This window comes from Prionailurus viverrinus, chromosome A1, assembly GCF_022837055.1.
Source record: "Prionailurus viverrinus isolate Anna chromosome A1, UM_Priviv_1.0, whole genome shotgun sequence".
NCBI lineage: Eukaryota > Metazoa > Chordata > Mammalia > Carnivora > Felidae > Prionailurus > Prionailurus viverrinus.
In genome coordinates, this window is record NC_062561.1 from 207,659,523 (window position 1) to 207,687,506 (window position 27,984).

The 27,984-nt window shown below is 38.4% G+C and overlaps 1 protein-coding gene across 2 annotated transcripts in view; it reads right to left on the reverse strand.

Moving 5' to 3' along the window:
- Nucleotides 1-26,267, reverse strand: part of C7 (complement C7) — a 57,318-nt gene extending 31,051 nt beyond the window's left edge. The window contains exons 1-7 of one of the 2 annotated variants that reach the window (XM_047823315.1): nt 26,067-26,267; nt 22,120-22,175; nt 19,858-19,933; nt 14,269-14,410; nt 11,733-11,880; nt 10,541-10,679; nt 1,883-2,053 (exon numbers count right to left, since the gene is read on the reverse strand). In XM_047823315.1, the coding sequence (XP_047679271.1) occupies nt 1,883-2,053; nt 10,541-10,679; nt 11,733-11,880; nt 14,269-14,410; nt 19,858-19,933; nt 22,120-22,175; nt 26,067-26,072 (738 nt within the window). In that variant the 5' untranslated portion in view covers nt 26,073-26,267. The remainder of the gene's footprint in view (nt 1-1,882; nt 2,054-10,540; nt 10,680-11,732; nt 11,881-14,268; nt 14,411-19,857; nt 19,934-22,119; nt 22,176-26,066) is intronic. The other variant, XM_047823323.1, reaches the window with a different exon arrangement.
- Between the last annotated feature and the right edge of the window lie 1,717 nt (nt 26,268-27,984).

A 27,984-nucleotide genomic window follows, 5' to 3' on the forward strand; every position in this document is an offset into this window, starting at 1 on the left:
ATAACCATCAGTTTGTTCTCTATAGTTAAGAGTCTGGTTTTTTGGTTTGTCTCTTTTCGTTGTTGTTTTCTTTTTTTTTTTTAATTTTTTTTAAACGTTTATTTATTTTTGAGACAGAGAGAGACAGAGCATGAACAGGGGAGGGGCAGAGAGAGAGGGATACACAGAATCTGAAACAGGCTCCAGGCTCTGAGCGGTCAGCACAGAGCCTGACGTGGGGCTCGAACTCACAGACCATGAAATCATGACCTGAGCCGAAGTCGGATGCTTAACTGACCGAGCCACCCAGGCACCCCTGTTGTTTGTTTTCTTAAATTCCACATGTGAGTAAAATAACATGGTATTTGTCTTTCTCTGAATGACTTATTTCACTAAACATTATACTCTCTTGATCCATCCATGTTGTTGCAAATGGCAAGATTTCATTCTTCCTTATGCCTGAGTAATATTCCATTGTATATATATAATATACCTTCTTTACCCATTCATCTACCAGTGAACACTTGGGTTGCTTCCATAATTTGGCTATTGTAAATAATGTTGCAATAAACATAGGTGTGCATCTATCTTTTCGAATTAGTGTTTGTATTCTTTGGGTAAATACCCAGTAGTGGATATGAGGTCTTTGAAACACTTCCTAAGCATCTTTTAATGGTGTCCAAGACAGATCTACCTTATATCAAATCCTAATTTCTGTGAACAATACACATACAATAAATGTTTATACAATTCTTATTCCCATAGTCAGCTTCTTAGTCATAAAACAAACAAAATCAATATTCCTTTATACCTCCCTGTGATTTATCAATCAAGTTACTGACTTCAAGAATGAGATGAAGTATGCAGATTTTGAATGATCGTCAACCTGAAAATTCATCAGCAGTAGGTATACATCAATTAGTACAAGTCATCTCAACTGTTCAGATTGCCCAAGATAAAAATTTTAGTATCTCAAAACAACAAACTATCTAAAAATAAGTTTTTTAACATCCTCAGATAAAAATTTTGGTATCTCAAGGCACCTAGGTGGCCCAGTCACTTAAGCGTCCAATTCATGATTTCAGCTCAGGTCATGATCTCACAGTTTGAGACATCAAGCCCCACATCCAGTTTTGTGCTGACAGCACTTAGCCTGCTTGGGATCCTCTCTCTCTGCCCCTCCTCTTACCCCCGTGCCCTCACACGCATTCTCTCTCTCTCTCTCTCTCAAAATAAATAAATAAATAACATTTTTTTAATGTGGTATCTCAAAAGTAACAAAGTGTTTTAAAATCTTTTAGTTTTATGCAGCTTCTAAGAAAGATTCTAGCATTACTGTTTAGAAAGCATATATTAACGGGATTTTTTCAATTCTATAACACATATAATCACGTATAGTAATCATAAATTAGAAATTTAAGAAAATTTTAACTAGTAGATTTGAAAGTAATGCTTTTTTAAGATTTTCAAATAAGAACAAATACTTTAATAAGAAAAACAAAGTATAGGGGCGCCTGGCTGGCTCAGTCAGTGGAACATGAAACTCTTAACCTTGAGGTCATGAGTTTCAGCCCCAGGTTAGTCATAGAGGAAAGAAAGAAAGAAAGACAGAAAGAAAGACAGAAAGACAGAAAGACAGAAAGACAGAAAGACAGAAAGAAAGAAAGAAAGAAAGAAAGAAAAGAAAGAGAGAAGACAAAGTATTAATAGATATATTATCCAAGAGAATTGACAAGATACAATGTTACCTCTTAAGGAAATATATTACATTGTCTCTTTGAAGAAGATACTACTACCCTAATTTAAAAATGAAAGCTGATCCTTTTGGTAAATACACTTTTGTTAATGTTAGAAATACTTAAGCAGTAAAATATGGAAAAGTTAACTCATGTTTCATACTAACCTTTTGCTTTTGGATTTCATTGCTATGTGAAATATGACTATACGAAGAAGATGCTGAAGATCTAAAAAAGGAGCGTTTCCTACTAGATGATGTATATTCTGCTGAAGTATGTTTTACATAAGACCAGCTACTGTTGTAAAATTCATAATTAAAATCATTATTTATCTTCACCTATAAAGAAAATGAAAAGTTTTGTTGTGACTAAATCAAGGCCTTGGGTATAACCCAAAATCTTTTGCCATGGATCCTTTAACGTGAATACTTTCTTTACACAATCCTCTCCAAAAAAAGGAAGCTCTTCATTGACACAAAACAACTGTGGCTCTCATTGTGACCAGGCCCATATAAATATAAGGAATAGAGTCCATTCTATAATTATTCTTTGTTAAGCAGGAGACATGGTCGTAATCCCAAGTGATTCACAGAATACATTTGTGTACAAACATCTCCCATTTTGTTTAATGTCAACATCTAGGCCAGAAGTCAGAAAATTAACAAAACCATACTAACAGAGAACTGAAAAGCACTTGGCTCTTGATTTTTCATCTAATAAAAGGGAACAGAAATGCAAATCGGTGATCTGAAGCATGTAGGTCTTTTGGACTTTGGGAATGTTCTATGTGATCCAGTAGTAGCTATAACTTTCTAATTAATGCTGAAACTGGATTTTTTTTCTGTGATAGATAGTAGAAGAAAAGGCCATCCCACAAGAATTTTGAAGCAGGCAACAGGATAGTCACATGTGGCTAACAGAGTCATGACAGCTCCAGCATTGATGAAGAAGATAATCATTTATTTATCCCTTACTTTCTCCTAGATCAAGTGTCAAAATAAAATGCCTACAGGGGGCTGGCAAGTAATATAAATGTTGGAGGCATCCAGGGGAAGGCAGGGTGATGAAGTGAACACACGCACTGTAGAAAAGGGGTACCAACGCAGGAATCCATCATACAGTTACCATGTGTAACTACAGGTTCTAGCACTGACAGGTGATCTGTTTTCAAGAAAGGAGATAAATCTGAATCTTGACACAAAAATCTCAAAATTTTTAAAAGTCATAGGCAATTAATTTGCTAACAAATGCCAATCACCGCGAGAATAAAACAAGACACGCACGAGGACTCCCTCTCACAGTGTCTGCTCCATATAAAATAGTCAAATCAGTAACTGTGTTTCCACGAGCATTTGTGTTGTTAGCATATATCCATACACATCTGTGTTTGAGATCGAAGTATAAAAAAGCACAGGGAAAATTAAAATGATGGGTATGATATACTTTAAACACAAACCTAAAAGGAAAGAAAATGACAGACTATTATGCAGTCATTTTAAATGATGCCTATGAAGAGAAATACTCATGTTAAATGAGAAACTGTTATAAATGTGATAATCCTGTTAATTACATCAATGCAAGTATATTCCCCAGTCAAAAAAAAAAAAAAAAAAAGACTGGAAAGAAATTCATCAGGAAAATGCCAGAAAATATTATATTACTTTTATCATTGCCCAAGTTCAAAATTATGCATGAATGTTAAGAACACACCACAAGATACGAAAAGATAGATTTATTCATATCTTTTATTAGGGCATTATTTTCATTAAATTATGAAATGGATCTATTTCAAAGTCAACTGCATAAGTTTAGCTCAAAGCTGAGATGGAGAATATATGTATTATTATTGACTACAAAGAAGACGTTAATAAGAATGCTATTAGAGATTTCTGCAGCCACTAGATACTGTTTTGGTCCTATTAGGTTTTAGATAGGCACACAATTTAATTTTTTTCTCTCTCTCTCTTAAGAAAGAGAAGTTATCTATCTTCCTTTTGATGTAAAAAAAAAAAAAAGAAAGAAAGAAAACCTATTTTCCCTCTTCAGATCTACAATTCAAATACTCAATTCATGCAAATAAACCTCTTGGATGATTTAGTTCGGCACCTCCTCACTCTCGTCTGCTCTACATATGGCTGCCAAGTCATCTTTTTCAAGCTGATGTGATTTTCTTAGATGACCCTGAATTGATACTCTCTTTCCCATCTAACTTTGAATCCTGAATTCTCTCAGACTGATCCTTCCTCTAAAATCACAAACTCAGGGGCGCCTGGGTGGTGCAGTCGGTTAAGCGTCCAACTTCAGCCAGGTCACGATCTCGCGGTCCGGGAGTTCGAGCCCCGTGTCAGGCTCTGGGCTGATGGCTCGGAGCCTGGAGCCTGTTTCCGATTTTGTGTCTCCCTCTCTCTCTGCCCCTCCCCCGTTCATGCTCTGTCTCTCTCTGTCCCAAAAATAAATTAAAAAAAAAACGTTGAAAAAAAAGTTTAAAATCACAAACTCAAACATCCTACAGTCTGCCACCTATACTCTTTTGACTCTCATACTATCATCACCAGAGCAATTATTCAACTTCGTAGAAACAAGTTCTTCAACTTAGTTTCCTTTCTCTCTCCCTATCAGCACCTTCATTTTTTTCACTTCTTTCTTTTTTGGATTGCCTTCATGGTTCATGACTTCAACAGTTTCTCATCAATGAACTTAACATCCTCGCCTAGATAGACCCTGCCATCATGCTTGCCAGGCAGAATTCCAACCTGGTTCAATGCTCACAGCCAAGCTACTTAGCACTACAATAGAAAAATCACACAGCTATAGATGGGTACCACTGTAAGTCCATTCATGATTTCTGATCTCAGGGGAACCCTCAATGCAGTCCAGCAGCCCTATATTTCTTTAGTCCGTTCTCTTTCTTTCCCATTTTCTACAGTACCTATTTCAAAAGTTCAACCCCTACCTCAATCCCCCAATCTTAGAACCACTTTCCTCACTTTCAGAAAATGACCTTAACCTCTTTCTTTACAAACATTCCCATTAGCAGACAGAGGATTCCTAAATTTCTGGCTAACAAATCGACAAACATATTTACATTTCTCCTCTTCCTTTCTTCCACAGGTGTCCCTCCTCCATCTAAAGCTAAAGTAACTGATCCCATTTACAATTGCACAAGAACCATAAAATAGGAATAAACTTAGCCAAAGTTGTTTAAATATCTGTATGCTGAAAGCTATAGAAAACTCATGAAGGAAATTGAAGAAGATATAAAGAAATGGAAAAACATTCCATGCTCATGGATTGGAAGAACAAATATTGCTAAAATGTCACTAATATCCAAAGAAATCTACACATTCCATGCAATCCCAATCGAAATTGCACCAGCATTCTTCTCAAAGCTATAACAAACAGTCCTAAAATTTGTATGGAACCACAAAAGACCCCAAATAGCCAAAGTAATGTTGAAAAAGGAAACCAAAGCAGGAGTAATCACAATTCCAGACTTTAGCCTCTACTACAAAGCTGAAATCATCAAGACAGTAAGGTATTGGCACAAAAACAGATACGTAAACCAACGGAATAGAACAGAGAATCCAGAATTGGACCCACAAATGTATGGCTAACTAATCTTTGACAAAGCAGGAAAGAGTATCCGATAGGAAAAAAAACAGTCTCTTTAGTAAATGGTGCTGGGAGAACGGGACAGCAACATGCAGAAGAATGAAACTGGACCACTTTCTTATACCATACACAAAAATAAACTCAAAATGGATGAAAGACCTAAATGTGAGACAGGAAACCATCAAAACCCTAGAAAAGAAACCAGACAACAACCTCTTTGACCTCAGCTGCGGCAATTTGTTGCTCAACACATCTTCTAAGGCAAGGGAAATAAAAGCAAAAATGAACTATTTGACCTCATCAAGCTAAAAACCTTCTACACTGTAAAGGAAACAATCAACAAAACTAAAAGGCAACTGACAGAATGGGAAAAGATATTTGCAAATGACATATCAGATAAAGAGTTAGTATCCAAAGTCTATAAAGAACTTCTCAAACTCAACACTCAGAAAATGAATAACCCAGTGAAGAAATGGGCAGAAGACACAAATGGACACTTTGCCAAAGAAGACATCCAGATGGCAACAGACACATGAAAAAATGCTCAACATCACTCATCATCAGGGAAATACAAATCAAAACCACACTGAGATACCACCTCACACTGGTCAGAACAGCTAAAATTAACAACTCAGGAAACAACAGATGTTGGCAAGGATGTGGAGAAACAGGAACCATCTTGCACTGTTAGTGGGAATGCAAACTGGTGCAGTCACTCTGGAAAACAGTCTGGAGATTCTTCAAAAAATTAAAAATAGAACTGCCCTATGACCCAACAATAGCACTACTAGGAATTTATCCAAAGGATACAGGAGTGCTGATTCATAGGGCACATTTACCCCAATGTTTATAGCAGCACTTTCAACATTAGCCAAATTATGGAAAGAGTCCAAATGTTCATCAACTGATGAATGGATAAAGAAGATGTGGTTTATATATACAATGGAATACTACTTGCCAATGAGAAAGAATGAAATCCTGCCATTTGCAACAACATGGATGGAACTGGAGGATATTATGGTAAGTGAAATAAGTCAGTCAGAGAAAGATATCATATGTTTTCACTCACATGTGGAACTTGGGAAACTTAACAGAAGACCATGGGAGAAGGGAAGGGGAAAAAATAGTTTCAAACAGAGAGGGAAGCAAACCATAAGAGACTCTTAAATACAGAGAAAAAACTGGGGGTTGATGGCAGAGGGGCAAAGGAGAGGGGAAAATGGGTGATGGACATTGAGGAGGGCACTTGTTGGGATGAGCACTGGGTGTTGTATATAAGTGATAAATCACAGAAATCTACCCCCAAAACCAAGATCACACTGTATACACTGTATGTTAGCCAACTTGACAATAAATAATATTTTTTTAAAAAAACTGAGTTATCCTCCAAAAACAAACGAACAAACAAACAAAAATAATAAAGCTAACTTCTCTGTCTCTTCTCTGTATTGCATTCCTTCCCACCTCTTCTAAGGACTTATTAAATTCATTATTCATTCCCTCTCCCACAGCTTCCATTTTTCTCTCTCTATGGTTTCATACCGTATATATCAAACTCATATATATTCCAACCCCACTTAAGTATAGTGTGTTACAAGGGTTCTGGAGACACTCTTGGGTTCAGAATCCATGTTTGTTATCTATTACCTCTATGATTGTGGGTAAATCATTCAGCATTGTTTCTTTCAGTTTCCTCAACTGTAAAATAGAGATGACAGTGCCTACTTTTTTTAGGTTATTATAAAGAAAAGAAGATCCATTAAGCACTTGAAACAGTGAACAGTATATAATGTATGTGAGCTATTTTTTGATCATCATTTAAATTATTCCTGGTTCAAAAGGTAGATTTAGAAATCTCAGATATCCAGGGATGCCTCAGTGGCTCAGTCGGCTGAACATCCAACTCTTGGTTTCAGCTCAAGTCGTGGTCTCGCAGTTTGTGGGATGGAGCCCCACATCGCACTCTGTGCTGACAGCAGGGAACCTGCCTGGGATTCTCTCTCTCCCTTTCTCTGTCCTCTCCCCCATCTGTATCTCTCTATCTCTCTCAAAATAAATAAATAAAATTAAAAACTAAAAAAAAAAAGAAATCTCAGATATCTAGATTCAGACCAACAGAGAAAGCAGAGGATCAGATCATTAATCATTAGTTAAAATAACGTTAGAATATAATTTTGTGATTCTTATTTGATACACACTAGTATCTCTTTTCCCAAAATATAATGAAGTGCATTCAAAACTAAATACAGGAGGATCCAAGAAGTAATTCATTTTCTCCACCCTAATTTTTACTCCCATCTGTGACTCATTCCAAGTTGACAATGATCAAAAAGTCTTTCGGCAGCCTCCCAGACAACTACAGGAGGGGCACCTTCCAAAGCGACCATGGAGCAGGAATGTGCTTGTGTGTCAAAGGCTTCCTCGTGGGATGAAAAATATGAGGAGATAGAGAAAGTGCATGGCATTGAAGAAAGTGACTTCGTCAACGAGAGACCAGGTTTGCCCTGGATAAACTACAATGCTCAAAAGTGAAACAGAGATCACAAGAGAAATTAACTGATTCTGTTCTGTGTTTACTTACTAATGTTTATGTTCCGACAAGTCAGAAGTCATCTTCCACTCAGAGGTAGCTGAACACCCAGTGGCCTCAGGTCTATCTGCCTGTGGAAGACACTTACCACCTGCATATCCACATGGGGTTAGCACTTCAGGGACTGACTCATTGCTTCCATCTCACTTCCCTCAGGCTGGATCCTCAAAACATCTCTATAATTTCCCTCTAACTCTGACAAACTCCTTCAAATTCAGTGACTGGAAAGGCATTTCAGATGTCAATCCAAAAACCAAGCCATGCTGAGGGAAATGAATGTCAGGATTATGCTGTTATTAAATTATTTCTCTTCTTCAGAAACTGCAGACTTCCAGCATGTCTATCCTCCAACTATGTCAGAAATTCTCTCATTATTTTCTCTGCTCTGTAACATTCTAAATTTGATCCAAAAATATATATGCAATTATCCCTCTTATAATTATGAAGAATTATCAACCCATCCTCCTAGGAATAGGAGAAAAAAATTTTCTACATATGCCTATGTCACATTCTCCCTTCTGGCCAATGGTTAAATTACAATACATATTATACACCGTATAGAATTTAGAGTTGAAAAAGCAGTTAAATACAAGATACTGGGAGAGTAAAACATACTAGAGAAACAAAGGGCTGTGAGGTCTGACAGGCTGGATCCAAGCTGTACTACTTAACTAATTTGGCGATTTAGAGCAAGTCAGCTGGAGTCCTCGGAGCCTCAATTTCTACATATATACAATAGTAAAATATTACTTACCTTCCAAAGATGTTATGAGGATTAAACCTATACAAATTGCCTAAAACAGTACAGATGCCAGAGTAGGTAATCAAAAATTGGTACCTATCATTATTTTTCAGATCAGTTTCACTTTCCATTTTCATGATACAATAACTCTTAAATATAACTTATTCTGTTGTAAGTCAGAGGATGATGCTGTTTGCTGTTTATAATCAAAATTGCATTCTGAAGGGGGTTTATTTTGGTAAACGAAAAGCCCTTCTATCTGAACATCCCAATAGTTTTAGTTTACAAATTCGGGACTAAGAGATAAGAAGCACTGAACTGGAAATTTTTAGAATTCTGGGAAGAAGGGAGGAAAGAAATGAGAGAGGAGATCCTGGAAGAAGAGAACAAGATGCCAAAATGAGATGAGACCAGAAATCTTGATCTGTTGAGGTTCTAGAAAGACAGATGTTTTGGATGCCTGAGCAGCTCAGTTAACTGAGCATCCAACTCTTGATTTCGGCTCAGATCATGATCCCAGGGTCATGGGATCGAGCACTGCATTGGGCTCCATGCTGAGCATGGAGCCTGCTTAAGATTCTTTCTCCCTCTGCCCCTCTCCCCTACTGGCACTCTAAGGACAGATGTTTTAAGACAGAGGATGTCCACCATTTTTGTGGAATGTGTTGGCACTACTCCAACAGAATATCCCCTTCCAATGTTCAGGATTCTCCCCCTAAAGCCATAACTGTTTTTTGTGTGAGTGGATTTTGTGTTGAAATCATGGAATAGAATGAGGTTAGGCATGTGTGACAGAAACAGCTTGCAAGAAGCAGAAGCCTGGAAAGAAGACCCTGAGACCTTAAGGAAAATTTAAAAGTCTAACAATACAGACGTTCACAAGGATATGGAGCACAGGGCACCCTTCCACATTGCAGATCGGGTATTAATTGATGATACATCCATTTTGGAAACTTTACTGAGTAAAGTGTAACCTATGATAACCTGCAAGGCAGCAATCCAAGTACCAGGTGTATGCCCTAGAGAAAATCTAGTTCATTTGCATGGAACTCATGCACAAGAATGTGCAAGGCAATTTCATAAGAAAAAAGTAGAACCAGCAATAAAAACGGCATCTAGATTAACATGAATAAATTTCAAAACTGTGATTTTTGAGGGGGAAAAAAGTCATAGAAGAACATATACTATAAGATTTACTTACATAAATGGCAAAAAATAGATAAAACTAATCACAAATTTTTATGTAGGGACAAATACATATGACATAAACATATACAGAAAAACAAAGAAGTGGTTAATACAAAACAGAAGATGGTGGTTTGTCAGAGTTGGGAGGATGTGACCAGAGAGGGGTAGATGGGAGCCTTTAAGTCATTGGCAATATTCTATTTCTTAAGGTACGTGGTTGGCATATATGAGTATTCATCTAATTAGTTTTCTTCAAACTGTATGTTTATGTTACTGCCACTGTTTTGCATATATGAAATAGTTTACAATTTAACAGTAAAAGCATTTTTAAGTGAGCTGACACTGTGGCAGTGGCGAAGAGATTATCATGACCAGTCATGGCCAGGGCCTTGAGCTTTGACACTGTACAGGGACAGACCATCCTATTTGGGGCCCATGTGGTCCATGGATTTGAAAATGAGGCAAAAGAATATTTCAGCTTAAATGATACAAATTAAAGTATCATTTCCCCGTACCCCAGAGTTAAAGAATATGTGTTCTTTCTAAGCCCATATAAATCATTTATAAGAATTGATCAAATATTAGTACACAAATAAATTCTCAACAAATACCAAAAAATCAATATCACATAAATAATGACCTCTGGCAATAATTCACAGATTAAAAATAAATTAAATCAGTGAAATTAAGTACCTGGAATGTATAGGAGAGGACATTTCCACTCAGTCTATAAAAATCTCTTCCATCCCCACTAAACACCTTTCTGCATTGACCACCAAAACTTTTAGTATTAATGACTTTGTTCCTAAACTGGCCAGTGAGTTCGTTGTAACTGTTTAAAAAAAAAAAAAAGGAGGAAGGAAGGAAAAAAAGATGGTTAGAAATCAGAAATAGCAGTTTCTGAAAAAGAACTTCCAGAAATTTTTGAAATATAGTGAAGTATCTCTTTGAGAGAGCTCAAATAAAAAGAACAATGTCCTAATGCATACCGTATATTATCCAACCTCCCCTGGGTGGTATAATAGCTAAAACTAATAACTGGAGAAATCCAACATCCTTCAGCCTAAGAACATGTTTGGAAAACATAGCCCTTTTGTATTTATGGCAACAGCTGGTTTTGAGTTGAATCTATAAATAAAACCAATACAATTAAGATGACTCTTGAGGAGAAAGAACTTTCTACAACAAATTTCAACTAATTTGCCTCTTAGTATACTGAATGGTATACTCTTTAGAGTAATTTTACCATTTTTCTGTTAATGAATTTTAAACTATGATAGAAAAGCCACTTCTATCACTCTAAAATAGACAGTTTTAAAGTCTTGAAATCTTCAACTTGGATCTGACCCTCAAAATTCCTCAGAATTCTTTTTGGAAAGACAAACATGGGATTGTCCCAACTTCACTTGAAAATGAAAGTTCCCAGCCAGTTCAGACAATTACTTTTCAAGCCTCAATATTCCAATACGTTACTTTCTCTCTTCTTTCTCTGTTCTTACTCTATTGTCTCTTCATTCTCATAAGGAGCCTCACATCAGTGTCATTGAATCAATTCTCTCCCTCTGTCTCTCTAGTTCTACCTCTCTCCCATAGGGTGACCAGCTATCCAGGTTTCCCCAGGTCTGAGGGGTGTCCCTGGACATAGGATCTCCAGCGCTAAAAGCAGGACAGTCTAGGGACAGTTGGACACTCTGCATTTACCACATACATTTTCAAGTATACAGGTATGAATGAAAAAATGTTTCAGGATGTGGCAAAGAGCTCTGAGCCAAAGGCTGAGCTATTAGGTGATTTGTTATCAGACTTACCAAACCATAAAATAAAACAAAACAAAATGAAAAGCTACTATCCATCAATATGCACAGAAAACTGGCCAGCACCTTACCCATTTCCAGTAAGTTCTATGTTGGGAGGAGGTTTATCAAGGTCACACGAAGGTCTGCTTTCTAAGTCCTCACATCTGTCTTCATCAGCACTATCCTCTTCACAGTCAGAATCCCCATTGCAAACCAAAGATTTGCTGATGCACTGGCCTGTACACAAGATAAGCACCATGAATGAATGAATGAATGAATGAATGAATGAATGAGTAAATAAATAAATAAATAAATAAATAAATAAATAAATAAAAGAGGGAAGAAGGTAACAACTACCTGGGATCAAAAGGGTTTTGCCTTTGATTCCCAAAATTGTATTAATATTCTAATATGAATTTGAGATCAGTCCTCAAGATGTCCAGGAAAAGACTGGTGATTATTTGGGTCCTCATATTACAATACACAAAACTGATTCTGACCTCAGCTGGACACAAAATTGAAAATAGAAGCTGAATTCAAATTCCAGGCTCTCGAGCCAAAGCATAAGAGACTGTTAAAAACTGAGAACAAACTGAGGGTTGATGGGGGGTGGGAGGGAGGGGAGGGTGGGTGATGGGTATTGAGGAGGGCACCTTTTGGGATGAGCACTGGGTGTTGTATGGAAACCAATTTGACAATAAATTTCATATATTAAAAAAACAAAAAAACAAATTCCAGGCTCTCACCCATAACCAAGCAGTTTGTCTGAATCTTCCAGAATCAAACAGTGCCGACCACTGGGAAGATAGATTGACATTCTGCCCTTCAACTTTCAGTTTATTTTTTGCCATCACTGACCAAGATGTCAAAGCCCTGCTTCTTTTGGTGATTTGATGTGTAAGCTTTTGAGAGCATAGAAACTGGATCAAAAGGTTAACACTCATCACGTCTTTAGCATATACTCTGTGCAAGACACTCTTCCAGGTGTTAGGTACAAATATAAATAAAAATGGTATGCTGGGCTTTTCATATACTTTACAAGCTAACAGAAAGGACTATGAAGACATAGATCATTATAATTCAGCAACGTAATTGCTATGATAGACATACATCCCAGGAATCAAGGAAGCACTGGAGGGTATCAGATGATCTAACCCTTGCCTACCTCCCCAGCATCCTCTCCAGCCATTCTCCTACCAGCTTCTGATGCGACAGTCACACCTGCATGAATAAAAGGCCAGGCTTCTGTCATCTCCACTGACCTTGCACTTACGGTTCCCTCAGACTAGAAGGGTTTCTCTACCTGTCACCAACCTGTCCTTCAAGAACCAAATTAAACATCATCTCCTCTTAGAGACCATCCCTCCTCCACAGGCTATAGTGCATGTCCTTCCTCTGTGTCCTCATAGTGTGCATTGCATGCAACTGTCCTGACGGTATAGCATGCATCCCACTATGCTCTCACTCAATCCGATCCAATGTTGTGGAAAGTCTACTATGTACCAAGTATTCCAGATGCAAAAATTAAAGCAACAGGGGCACCTGGGTGGCTCAGTCAGTTACGTGTCTGACTTCGGCTCAGGTCATATCTGGTGGTTTGTGAGTTTGAGCCCCGCGTCAGGCTCTGTGCTGACAGCTCGGACCCTGGAGCCTGCTTCGGATTCCGTGTTTCCCCCTCTCTCAGCCCCTCCCTGCTCCCATTCTGTCTGTCTCTCTTTCTCAAAAATAAATAAACATTAAAAAATTAAAGCAATATAATCCATATCCTCAAGGAGTTCACTGTCTCCAAGAGAGATAACCAGGCCAGTAAATTCTCCAGATTACAGATAGTACAATGTATGTAGGGAACACAGAGAAGTGATTTGTTAGTTATCTGTATCAGTTGGGAAGTTAAGGAATGCTTCTGAAAAGAGGAGTCACCTGATCTGGGTTTTGAAAGTAAAATAGGAGTTTGACAGGTCTTGTTGAGGAGCACTTCTAATACAGAGATTAATTATGAACTATTCTGTGCATAAACTTTAATATTTTTCAGGGAAGAGGCTAAGCATTTCATTTGTATATCCACAGTCCTTACCACTGTATCTGGAACATAGTAACAATAATGAATATTTGGTAAACGTTGTTGAATTAACCTCACTGCACAAATGATACATAAACACTAGGTCAAATAATACTCAATGCCAAAACTTGAAATTGTGTTTCAATCACCCTGTGTATAGGAGTGACCTGTATTACTCCTTGATTAGCTAATTAGAGTTGCTTCTCTTGTAAACATAATGATAATTTGGGCAGTAAACATTGTTTTTGCCTAATCTCGGTGTACCGGACTCACTCTACATCTCCGCCAACAATGCAATGTCAAGAACTGTTTGGGTCTGGCAACAGCCATATTTCTTTTCAAAGAAGTGAGGAGTATCCTTACCTTTCTTACCAGATGCTTCCTCTTGCATTCTAAATAATGATAGCTGAGTATGTAATTAACATGCCAATAAAAATCCTGATATTGGCCTGAAATTAATTTTAAGGCCGATACACATTCAGTAAAAGTCAACAAACACATACTGAGCAAGTTAACCAAATAGCATTTGAAATTACACTCTGCCTGCCAAGCCTATGAAAACATACCTGAAAAACACCTGAAACGCTCTCCACATCCCTCTTCCGTTGGACATCCTCGGGTAGGTTCACACGATTGTGTTTCAAATGCATTTCCGACACAGGGATGGCCGCCATACTGTCCGTAAACAGCTATTGACCGCCTGCGAGTCTAAACACAGAACAGGTAGTGCTTTCTGATATCTCCTTTCCTTTATCTGAGAAACAAATCTGAGAGAAATTAATGCAATTGAAGAAACAGCGTTCGGGAAATTGTTCTGGTGTTCCACAGATGTAAAACCTCCCAAATCAATAAACCCACAGACCTACTTGTCCTGGAGTGTGTGACAAGTGACACTTGGATTATTATTTGTGACATTCTCCCAGCTATGTATTTATTCTCAGGGTTGAGTATTAAAAAAAAAAAAATAGTAATAAAATCAGTGGCTCTTAAAAAAAGCAACTTGAAAGAGTTAGCTGGGTAGACATATAAGCAAATAGGTTACGATATAGAACGTTTAATGTTTCTGCTCAAGCTGTGTGCCAACTAGAAAGGAGAAATGGATTTTGTCAGAGGGTGGGAAGGATACTGGGAACAATGGTTAAGAAGTAAAGTTAGAAAAACCTTTAGAGGGGTACCTGGGTTCAGGTGGGTTCAGGGGCCGACTCTTGATTTGGGCTCAGGTCATAATCTCAGAGTCGTGAGACTGAGCCCCATGTGGTGCTCTGCACTGGGCAAGGAGCCTGCTTGAGATTCTCTTTCTCTCTCCCTCTGCGCCTCCCTGGCTCATGTGTACCCAGGTGCACTCTCATTCTCTCTCTCAAAAAAATAAAAAATAAAAAATAACTCTTAAAAAAAAAGGAAAAAAAACTTTAGAAAAATGGTGGCAATTGATTTGAGCTGAATGTTAAGCCTTCTTCAGGAAGGCAATGCAAAATAAATCTGGAGAGAAAGATGCTAATATGGAAGTCAAATTTACAGTACAGAAACCTCGGTCATCCAAAGGTGAAGCTACCTCTGCAACGGAATTTTACTAGATAATAAAAATCACTGGCCTCTGAAGTGGGAAATATGTCAAAGGCAAATCTCTGGGAGAGAAAGTATGGGAAAATTGAGGAAATCATCAAGCCAACCGAGAAACACCTAAGTCATCCTAAAGTTCATTTTATCAATGTGAACACATATATCTAACACTTAAACAAAAAGAAAGGTCCACAAAATCCTTTTCCTGCCCAACAGCAATCAAAGATGCATCACTTAAGCCTCTTCCTGTACTCATCTTGTCCCCATTAAAAAAAAAAAAATAGAATCTGACATTCCAGAGAATTTAAACCTTGAGCAAAGATCAACAGGGAAGACTGGATCTACAAACTGATGTGGGGTCAGAAGCGAACGGTCAAGAAAGAATTCTTGAGCAACTACATGGATGGAACTAGAGGGTATTATGCTAAGTGAAATTAGTCACTCGGAGAAAGACAAAAATCATATGACTTCACTCATATGAGGACTTTAAGAGACAAAACAGATGAGCATAAGGGAAGGGAAACAAAAATAATACAAAAACAGGGAGGGGGACAAAACACAAGAGACTCATAAATATGGAGAACAAACTGAGGGCTACGGGAGGGCTTGTGGGAGGGGGGATGGGCTAAATGGGTAAGGGACACTAAGGAATCTACTTCTGAAATCATTGTCACACTATATGCTAACTAATTTGGATGTAAATTTAAAAAAATAAAAAATAAAACAAAATTAAAAAGAAATTAAAAATTAAAAAGGAAAAAGAAAAAAGTAAAAAGTAAAAAAAAAAGAAAGAAAGAAAGAATTCTTGAGACATTTTTGGTGCAAAAAGGTGCTTTTATTATAGCACGGGGACAGGGCCCGTGGGGAGAAAGAGCTGCACTTTTACCATGTGAAGATGCTGGTTATTATATTAAGTGCTCAAAGGGGAGGGAACGTGCAGGGAATATTAGATCATAAATGTCTTTTTCAAATTTCTACTCTTAAAAGTAGTTTCACAGGATTTCTCCGATGCTTATCATTCAGCTTGATATTAACAAGTGAGATGAACAGTCATGAGACTCTAAGAATGCAGCAACCAGCACATATTTGATACTTATCGGAACTACGCAGGCTATAGGTCAGCCTTCTGGGCTAAATGCGAACACATTTTTGCTTCTATCCCTCATCACAAACCAACGTTGAATCTCTTCACCCATCCTAAACTGGGTTAGAAGTGGGGACTCATTGGGACAAAGGGTCACAGTAATGCAGTTTGATCTCTGAGCAGCTGTGTGTCAACCTGGGCCTGGTGCTGGCACCTTCCATTGTATCTGAGCAGAGGAGCCATGGAGGAATATGAGTGGGGAATAGAACTCAGTGCAGTTCCTTCATAAGTTCCTAGTTTCTGTATTTGATTGATGAAGACGCCTCTCATAATGTGTCTTATTAAATTATCCTTTTCTGAAGTTCTAAAGCACAGATTGTGTTGTTCATCTAAGTAATGCTTCCCTCTCTCCACATACAAGGATGACCTCGACAGCTGCCCACTGTGAGCAGCCATATTCTCACCTGACAACTTCTGATCTTATGACCCCGTTTCCATTTTCACTTGTCTCTCTCTGGATGAAAATGTTGTCGTTACCATCTAGGGATGTAATCATTGCATGATGACCTTCATGCAAAGAAAAAAATTACTAATATGAAAAATACCTCTCATCCCTTTCTATTTAGTGTTCTTTCTTAGCTTGTTTTTAAATTTTTTTTTTTCAACGTTTATTTATTTTTGGGACAGAGAGAGACAGAGCATGAACGGGGGAGGGGCAGAGAGAGAGGGAGACACAGAATCGGAAACAGGCTCCAGGCTCCGAGCCATCAGCCCAGAGCCTGACGCGGGGCTCGAACTCACGGACCGCGAGATTGTGACCTGGCTGAAGTCGGACGCTTAACCGACTGCGCCACCCAGGCGCCCCACTTAGCTTGTTTTTAAATTATAAAAATGTTTTCTGTGGTCAGTATTTGATTTTTGCCTTGTTATTCATGGACCCATTTGCCTGTCTGTATTCAGAGTAGTCATCTATTTGCCCAAAGCCAAATTCCACATTCGAGTAACTGGTTTTGTAAATACCACTCATGTAGGTACTAAATGTTTGATGAAAATGATGATTATGATGATGCTTCAAAACAGAAATTATCAGGGCGCCTGGGTGGCTCAGTCGGTTAAGCATCCAACTTCAGCTCAGGTCATGATCTCACAATTTGTGGGTTCGACCCCCTCCTCAGGCTCTGTGCTGACAGCTCGGAGCCTGCCCCTCCCCTGCTTGCGCTCTCTCTCTCTCTCAAAAATAAACATCTAAAAAAATTGTTTTGATAAAATAAAAAAAATAAAACAGAAATTATCTCCTATAATACAGTTCTGTTATTTTAAGAATTAAAAAGTGATTTTTAAATACACATTTTTATTCAAGCTGAACCACCTTTAAAATATTTTGCAACTATAGAATCATGCTATAGACCTGAAACTAATATAAATGTTATGTGTTAAGTATATCTCAATAAAAACACTTATTCATTCAAATATTTAGAATCTTTAACATGAACATTATATTTGTGGAAGTTGTCCTAAGAAAATTATCAGAAAAGAGGACAGATTTCTATGTACAAAAATATTCACTCAAGTTTCACTCAAACAAAAATGTAGATAATCTAAATCTCAAACAATATGAAAGTGGATACATAAGATGGGTATATTCATATAACGGCGAATAATACAGCTGTTAAAATTCACGCTGAGAGTATCATGGTAAAATAGTAGAATATAGGGGTACCTGGCTGGCTTAGTCTGTGGAGCATATGACTCTTGATCTCGAGGTCATGAGTTTGAGCCCCACGTGTGGCATGGAGTTTACCTTAAAAGCAATTTTTTTAATAAACAAATAAAGGGGTGTCTACATGTTCAGTCGGTTGAGCATCCTACTCCTGATTTCGGCTCAGGTCATGATCCCAGGCTCGTAGGATTGAGCCCCACATTGGGCTCAGTACTGAGCATGGAACCTGCGTAAGATTCTCTCTCTCCCTCTGTCTCTACCCAGCTTGTGCTCTCTCTCTCTAAAAGTTTTAATAAACAAACAAAAATTTTTAAATAGTAGAATATAAAACTTTAATCAAACAATTGTATTTTTAAAAATTATAAACAGGGGCGCCTGGGTGGCTTGGTTGGTTAAGCGTCCACCTTCGGCTCAGGTCATGATCTCACGGTCCGTAAGTTCAAGCCCCGCGTCAGGCTCTGGGCTGACAGCTCAGAGCTTGGAGCCTGTTTCAGATTCTGTGTCTCCCTCTCTCTCTGCCCCTCCCCTGTTCATTCTCTGTCTCTCTCTGTCTCAAAAATAAATAAATGTTAAAAAAAATTTTAAAAAAAATTATAAACATAGAGAAAGAAGATAAATTGAAAGAATAAATACCAAAATGATGGTATATTGGTTTCTTTTAAAAATTTTTTCTTAATGTCTATTCATTTTTGAGAGAGAGAAAAAAAAAGAGAGAGAGAGAGAGAGAGAGAGAGAGTATAAGTGGGGGAGGAGCAGAGAGAGACACACACACAGAATGTGAAGCAGGCTGCAGGTTCCGAGCTGTCAGCACGGACATGTGCCCATTGCGGGGCTCAAACTCATGAACTGTGAAATCATGACCTGAGCTGAAGTCGGACACTTAACCAACTGAGCCACACAGGCACCTCTAAAATCTCATGCTTTTTTTTTTTTTAAGTGGGCTTCATACCCAGTGTGGAGCCCAACGCAGGACTTGAACTCAGGACCCTGAGATCATAACCTGAGCGAGATTAGGAGTCAGGCGCTTAACCAACTGAGCCATCCAGACACCCCTGGTTTCTTTTAAATGGTAAAATTGTAAATAGTGTTTTCTTTATTTAGACCTTCCTGTTTCCTCCAATGAATAACTTATAAGGAAAAAAAAACACTTTTAGAAGTACTTTATAATCTCCAGATCAAGTCCAGTATTTTATTTGTATTACTCAGAAATTAAAGTTTAAAAAGTTTAAAAATACAGGGACACCTGCCTGGCTCAGTCAGTAGAACAGGTGATTCTTAATCTTGGGGTTGTGGGTTTGAGCTCCACCTTGGGTGTAGAGATTACTTAAATATAAAATCTTTTTTAAAAAGGTGCAAATGTTTCATTTTTCATGATCATTCAGTTCATTAGGTAAAACAAAGTTTTGCTACTCGTTAGCGTTCCTTTCAAATAAGAAGAAAAGTTGAACCCAGTAAATATGAAACAGATTTTGAATTACCTACTATCTTCATTTCATGCTACTCTATTCCTCTAATTAAAGAGTTCTCTAGTTAAAGAGTTAATGAATTGCTATACCCTGTGTACATTTCTAGGCTCAAATGTAAGATTTAGAAAAGTCCTGCAAGAAAAATAGGAAACACAGAAATTACTTTATTACATTATTAATCACTAGAGTCATACTTTTCTCCCTTTAAAACTACCAATTATATTTTCAACATAAAAAATAACATTCAAAAGCTAATGTCATTTTGTCCATATGTAAGGTATTTCTGCATAGGAAACAATAAATACAAAGTTTTGTATGGTCCTACCTGAGTCTTGGTACAACCACTGCATTCTGACCACAGGGCATAGGAATCCCACTGACAATTGACTGGAGAGGAAGCACTGCCAAATTATGATAAATCAGGTAGAAAGATAATGGGGGGGGAGGGGGCACAAAGAGCAGTTAAAAATATTTCAAAAAAAATAATTGCTTTACAATTTTTTAAGAGACATCAAAAGTATCCCAAGATCTATAAAAATACATGTGGAAGGAACCAACTTTTCTCAAGATTAATGCTTATCAAGCATCTATAATGTACCAGGCACTATTTAGATACTAAAGTTGTAGACACTTGGGGCGCCTGGGTGGCGCAGTCGGTTAAGCGTCCGACTTCAGCCAGGTCACGATCTCGCGGTCCGTGAGTTCGAGCCCCGCATCGGGCTCTGGGCTGATGGCTCGGAGCCTGGAGCCTGTTTCAGATTCTGTGTCTCCCTCTCTCTCTGCCCCTCCCCCGTTCATGCTCTGTCTCTCTCTGTCCCAAAAATAAATAAACGTTGAAAAAAAAAATTTTTTTAAGTTGTAGACACAATAACAGAGAGATCACTGACCATTGATAGAGAAGAGGACAAAGACACATATGTAAACAAATAATTATAATATAATAATACAAACATGATCCATAATGCAATGTACCTACTTTGATCAATTTCATAACAAAAATGTATACAGTATAATGTGTTATGGAAATATAGATAAAGGAGTGTTCACAGTTGGAAGGGTAAGTGACAACTTGTGGGAGGAAGGTATACGGTCTTTGAAAGGATTCTGAATAATGAACTGAAGAGTTATAACAGAAACTCTTAAGTGGAAGACAAAAGGCTCTAAAAAGACCCTATCAGAAGAGAAAAACTAAGAACTGGCAAAGATGAAATGGACAGAAATTGATTTTTAAATATTCCCCCTGTGCATTTAGGCTACTCCTCAAGAACACATCCAAGTAGCGTCCATTTGAGCTTAAACAATTCCGCTCCACTAAAATACATGAAGAATGGAGAATCTGTCGTGTGATGCTTAACTCCAGCTTTGTAGAGAGCATATCATGACTTCATCCTCAGCGATTAAGGAAGTCTAACTTAAAGCATATTTTACAAGGGGTAAAGGAAATCAGAATCCTGATTTCTGGATTTTGAGCAGATTCCTAGCCTTGGGACACCTTCAGTCAAGGTGATTTGTGCTTATCTTAAGCCTGTGAGGTGATCCTGAAAGTAAGAAGTTTGATCTGAAGTGCATGTGCCTCTCATGCTTTTTTTTCAAGCCAAACTTGCTAACTTGTAGTCTTGACATGGCGCCAATGATCCAAATGCCTCACTGTTTTTGACTCTTAAACAATAGGAACTTGCTATTGTTCTATGTTGTGCTCCAGGGACAGGCAGAGACCTTCCCCAAACACTGAGGCTTAGGAAGGGAAGCCAGCTTGGTCTCATCTCTCTGTGCTCCCACAGTATCCCATGCAGGCCTGTCCCAGAGGCCTACCACATTTATATTAACATCAACCGTTTCAAGATCTGTATCACCCAGTGGACTCTCAGACACTTGGCCCCCTTTGTGTCCCCAGTCACTAGCACAGCCCCTGACACATATTCTGTAGTTTGAAAACGTGAACTGACCTGGTCCTATCCCATCAAACTGAAAGTGAAAGCAAGAGAAAGCCATGAATAAATGATGGTGGCTTTTTTCCAGGTCTCAAGAGTCAGCACACCTATTTTCTTAAAAAAAAAAAAAACAAAAAACCTCTCAACCAGACGGAAGTTACCCTTGTGGGGAACAGAGCATAATGTATAGACTTGTCAAATTACTATGTTGTACACCTGAAATTAACATAACATTGTGTATCAACTGTATTTCAATTAAGAAAAAAAAAACTCTCAACCTTTAAAATCCAAAGAATGTTTTGCAATGACTACATTTAAAGATCACATTCTACTCCAAGATGTGTTAATTCTAAGGTCGGTGCAATTCTCTGAATTGCAGGTACAATCATGGTACTGGAACAAGAAGAAAACTTTGAGGTAGTTTTAGTCTTCAAGTTTCTTCCTTATGGGAAATAAAATAAAGTAAAATAAGAATGAGAATAAACAAGCTTTTGCTATCATTGCCTGTTCTCAAAACGCAGAAAGATAAGTGTTGAAGGGAAAAAGATGTTCAGGCTGCAATGTTAAAATCAGGCCATATGATAAAGAACTTCCTAAAAATAAAAAAAATAATAATGATTTTTAATGATCTCCAATACAATCCAAAACATTCTCACCTTGAAAAAATTTGGAACTCTCCTGCAAATCCCACCAAGATGAAAAAACTTATTGCCTGGGGGGGAGAATAAAGCATTGTTTTAGTTTATATTTCTTTAATGAGTTGAAAGTGAATACATTTGTGCAAGTCAAGATTTGTGAGTTGTGAATATAAAGAAGGAAAGAAGCATGGAGAAGGCTCCATGACTCTGTTTGTCCTTTAAGTTTCCATTTTAAATAAAAGTTTAATACAATTCTGTTGAGCTCACCTCTTACTATTCATTTCTGTAAAGAAGGCTAGGGACTGGGGAACGTCATAGCCAAGCAAATAGAAAATGTAGCTCATTAGAGCATTTCTTTAAGGACCCATCATCTTTTCATTCCTTTCTCTACCCTCCTTCACTCTAACTTCAACACATATAAAGACACCCAAAGAGGATGAAGCCTGGAAGAAAGACCAGCCAAAAGTGAGAAGTTAGAAGGAAAGTAAGTTTCATAAATGAAGAGTCAACCAAAAGTTGAGGCACATCCCCAGTCAGAGGGCCCGTGATCCTCACCCTGCCCCTTAGTTCTATGGGCAGCTCCTCTGGTTTTTAAAATACCTGTGAGGCCTGTTGCAATCATCTGTCCATGACAGCACCAGCCTAAATATTGAAGGTCACAAAATTGTATATAAAATGGCATTACATTTTGTTTGAAAAGTCAAACATAGGGGCGCCTGGGTGGCGCAGTCGGTTAAGTGTCCGACTTCAGCCAGGTCACGATCTCGCGGTCTGAGAGTTCGAGCCCCGCGTCAGGCTCTGGGCTGATGGCTCAGAGCCTGGAGCCTGTTTCCGATTCTGTGTCTCCCTCTCTCTCTGCCCCTCCCCCGTTCATGCTCTGTCTCTCTCTGTCCCAAAAATAAATAAACGTTGAAAAAAAAATAATAATAAATAAATAAATAAATAAATAAATAAGAAAAGTCAAACATGTATTAAAAACAAATCTAGAAAGAAATATAATAAAGGATAATAGTTCATTTCTGGCAATGAAATTATAAGTAATTTCTATTAACTTTTTTTTACTTTTATGTATTTCCCTACTTTGACAACTGAGGGTGTCCGGGAATATCATTCAAATCTTTCCTGGAGATTCTCCAAGGATATCAATTGTATTCAATATATAACCCAGTGTAAAAGTCCTTAAAACCATCTTACTCCATATTTTAACAGGCCAATATTCTTTCTCTTCTCCCTGACCTCCTCAAACCTTTTCTTTCAATGTATTTGTGGAGTGGCCTCCCAATATTTTTTCCAGATCCTTCTCCCTGCCTTCCTAGATCACCTGCCATCTTATTAGGTATCTTCCTTTCAGTTGTAAAGTCCTAGTTGCCCACTTCTATCTTTTATTGTTCTCAGAAGCTTTTAGCCTATTATTCTGATTAGCATAACCAAACAGCTATGGGCATCCTGGAAATGAGTGGGGGGAGGCATGAATACTTATGTGATTTTTTAAAATGAGCAGGTAAAGCACATAACATAAAGCAACACCTTCTACAGGTTTTGTTTTTAATTAAAAATTACAAGGATTAAAAACAATTAAAAAAAAACCTACAAGGGTTTGGGTTAATTTTTCTGTTTTTCAACAATATATCTTTACTCCATGCTGTCAACTTCTTTTTCCGTCCCTGGGAAAGCCTATCTCCATAGCTTTATTAGTCACTCATAGGCACTAACAGATAGTCACATTTTTGGAAAACAAAGATTCTGAAACACTCTAACAGTCAAATTTCAATTCGATATCCAATTTTAAGTGTCTCTCCTACTCCTGGGTCCTGGATCCTCATAATGGGAGTGGGGTGGAGTCTGATTCCAAATTCCTCCTCCTTGTTCTGCTTTTCTTCTCCACATCCCCAGACTGCCTCTGTCTTCTTCAAAGTCACAGCAGCAGGAGAGGGACAAGAGCCAAAAAGGGTCTTGTGTGACTAATCCAGCTGGAGTCCATAATGGTGACCCAGGATGTGGTGAATATTTGAATGCCAAGTCTTTATCTCCCACTGTGTTTTTATGGTTCTTTGGATGGCCCCCATTGGTGATCTACAACCACTATGCTCTTGGCAAAAATGATTCATCTCTTTGTTTATCACACTTGACTCTCCCCAGTGCTTGCCTCCTGGGACTCCTTTTCCATATGGATGCTGCCTGTTGGAGTTGCTTCATCCTGCAGGCAGTTTCTCAGGCAGAAGCCCTGACAACCCAAGTCTGGCTCCTTTCTAAAGGTCCACATTGTATCCATGCGATACCTGCACACATCCTTATCCTGTCAGACTCTGGATGTCCAGAATGTAACCAATAATGCTGTGTTGATTAACTCTGTTAAAGGCAGGCTAGGGAACCAGCCTGTGCCTTTAGATTTTCCCAGACATGACTAGAGTATGATTCCCTACATCCCCTATACTCTAAGGGGCACGATCCTGTATATTCTGGAGGATGGGGATAGCCAAAGGTCACTAGACACTATCCTTTTGTAAAACTGCTTTGAATGTCCAGTATCTCACTTTAAAATGTGGGGATACTGAGCACTTATTCTTCTTGGCCTTTGACTCTCAGCCAAAGCAGTCATCATGAAAAAATTCATTCTTAACAATCTATTATTACACGTGTTTTAAAAGAATTTCAATCAAGCTTTTAGGGAATATACATTTTTTTTCAGCAGTGTCTTTGCCAACACCTTCCCCATATACATACCCCTTATTGTAACTTCTGAAGATCTGCCTAATTACAAGGCAGTTCTGTTCATGAGTTACACAAGCTGAATCTATTAACCAAAAGAATTTCTTGAATTTGCTAGCTAAGTCCCTGAAAACAAGTCATCAAGTTATCATTTCCCACCTTCAGAAAGAGTATCTTAACAAATGGACAAGATAGAACAATCATAAATTAATAATAAATGATACTTGGGGCACCTGGGTGACTCAGTTGGTTAAGCAACTGACTTCGGCTCAAGTCACGACCTCACAGTTCATGGGTTCGAGCCCCGTGTTGGGCTCTGTGCTGACAGCTCAGAGCCTTGGAGCTGCTTCAAATTCTGTCTCCCTCTCTCTCTGCCCCTCCACTGTTTGTGCTCTTTCTCAAAAATAAATAAACATTTTAAAAACTTTTTAAAAATGATACAAAAATTGGGGCCCCTGCATGACTCAGTGGGTTGAGTGGCCAACTTCGGCTCAGGTCATGGTCTCATGGTTCATGAGTTCAAGCCCCACATGGGCTCGCTGCTGTCAGGGCAGTGCCTGTTTAGGTCCTCTGTCCCCGTCTCTCTCTGCCCCTCCTCTGCTTGTGTGCTCTCTCTCTCTGTCTCTGTCTCTCAAAAATAAATAAAACATTTAAAAAATAAATAAGTTGGAGTTGAAGTTGCTGTCTTTGGTCCTGTATTTAGTTGAATAGTAATTTTTCTAACATTTGGCTACATTGCACTGGGCCAACATGTACATTTGGTAAGCCTTTCATTGCATTTGTCTCTCTGTGTCTTCCACTCTCACATTCCTGACCCTTTGGTCCAGGATTCCAAATTCTAAAGTTCCAAGTTTCCGAACTCACTTTTCTATAAAGCTTTTAGATAAGTCAGATCATGGGGACTCATTGCATAGCTGCAAATCAAACAAACAAACAAAATACACGACAGGTATTTTTCCCTAAAAATAACAATGGCACTATTGTTTTCCTTGATGGCTTTCTCAGGACTTTCATAAACATAGTCTCCACTCTCATTTCCATACCTTCGAACCACTAATTTTACTGCAAAACAAGAAAAAGGAATTCACTTTGTCTGAATTGTTAAATATATTTAAATAAGGATTTTTTTTAAGTTATCCCCATATCTTTCTCTTTCCTATCTCCCCATGTCTTCTCCTTATTTGAGCCATTTCAGGTAAGCCTCACTCCCTTTTGAGATTGCTTCACTTACAAAAGTAATGAAATTATTATCTTACCTTCATGTTTGGGAAAACACTCAGGGCAGAAGAAAGGAAGAAAATTTCCGCTGAGCGCCTGGTGAATTTTCAACAGTGGGAAGAGCCCAGCAGTGGGCTCTGTCCCTGTCTCTTCCTGCTGGGGATTAACTTGGCACTCACTCACAAACACAGCAAGTGGTTCTGAGACTTAGTTCCTACCCCAACCAGATTCTCTGGGGACACAAAGAGCCTGCCCCTGTACTTAGTTGGTGTCTTGAAGCCAGATGCTTCTTATCAATTTACACAGGCCTTAGCTACAGCCAGCTGGGACTGTTTGGCAATGTAGTTCTAAGAAAACATCTGTAAATCAAGAAAGGCAACAAATGTTCTCAGTTCAATGTTTAAGTGATTTTCAACCAAAGGAGACCGTGTACAAGGCAAAGGATAAGCCTCCTTCCTGTTTCAATCTTCTAAATGAAATAGATGTTTTCATGATTCTCTTAAAGTGTGTTGTACACCAAACTTTGAGATGAAAGGATTTAAATGCAGTTCTGTCACTCAGGAGGTAAATGGAACATTCTGGAGTAGAATTTCCACACCTCCCCCAACAAAAAGAAAGGAAAACAAAACAAACACCACCACCACCACACACACACACACACACACACACACACACACACACACACAAATATACATATCCTAACACAATATTACATCCATGACTCACACTTGACTTTCACAGATGGATAAAAAAAAAGCATATTTTGCAAACATATTTAAAAGCCTCACTAATTTTTCCCAAGTGCTTTCCCTATTCCGTTGACTTGCAGATCATTGTTGGAAAGTTCCTATCATGGTCATTAACTGTCCATTTTCCCTTCTTCAGTTATTGTCTTGTCTAACTCTGCTAGATCCTTGTTCCCCACAGCTTTGCATTTATTCTAGCAGTTCCCAACATCACTTCCAGAGGTTTCATGAATGCTGTATTTTATTTTTTTGCAAGATTTCAGATTTTCTATTTGTGAGAAGGCAGGGAGATGATTCATTTTCAGAAGTACCAAATAAAAGCTGTGCTGTCTAGGGCCAGCTGGGTGTCTCAGTTGGTTAAGCATCTGACTTGAGCTCAGGTCATGATCTCATGGCCCCTCGTCAGGCTCTGTGCTGACAGCTGGGAGCTATTAACCTATTAACCTATTAACAATAGGTTAATTTCCAACCTATTGGAAAATGTACAACACCCCCCCCCCCCACCATGGAGTCCCAAATCCTTGGACATTTCACTTCCTGGTTCTTTCCCTCTTGGTTTGGCAAGGTTACTTTCGCAGTCTTTGCAATGAGCATGTGCCAAAGAACTGAAGTCTCTGCATCACCTCAAGGAATGTACATCAGACTACTTTTTGCCTTACATGGGCATAGGCATTGTCTGGGTAAGGCTGTAACCTCTGTAGTATTCAGTCAATGAGGAATCAGGGGAGGGACCTGCATAGTAGGAGATAAATTGTCTGCTGTAACCGCCCCGAGTGTGTCTGTCCATCAGACACCCGCTCTTGTAAGAACATTGATTAAAGCTTTGCTTTACCCGAGTCCCCACATCCCTCCTTCAATTGGAGCAGTGGGCTTATTTCTCACACTATTAAAGCTGAGCTAGGTTTTATTCACACAGTTTGGCCAAATATTCTGACACTTGCTACTAGGGTATTATGAGTGGGAAAGACATAAGTGTTAAGTGGGAAAGGATTTTCTGAGTTGAGTGATTTTATAACTAAATATTTCATTAGTGAATATTTCCCAGTTTTAATGATTTATTTCTTTCTTTATCCAAAGAGCTTGAAAATAGAGAACAACCCTCACCTTTCCCTCATAAATTGACAGTGGGTTTCCAAAAATAGTTTACACATCTTTTGTTAAAACCATTAGTAATTTGTGTGGAAGAAATTTTGCCACAGAGAAGATGACC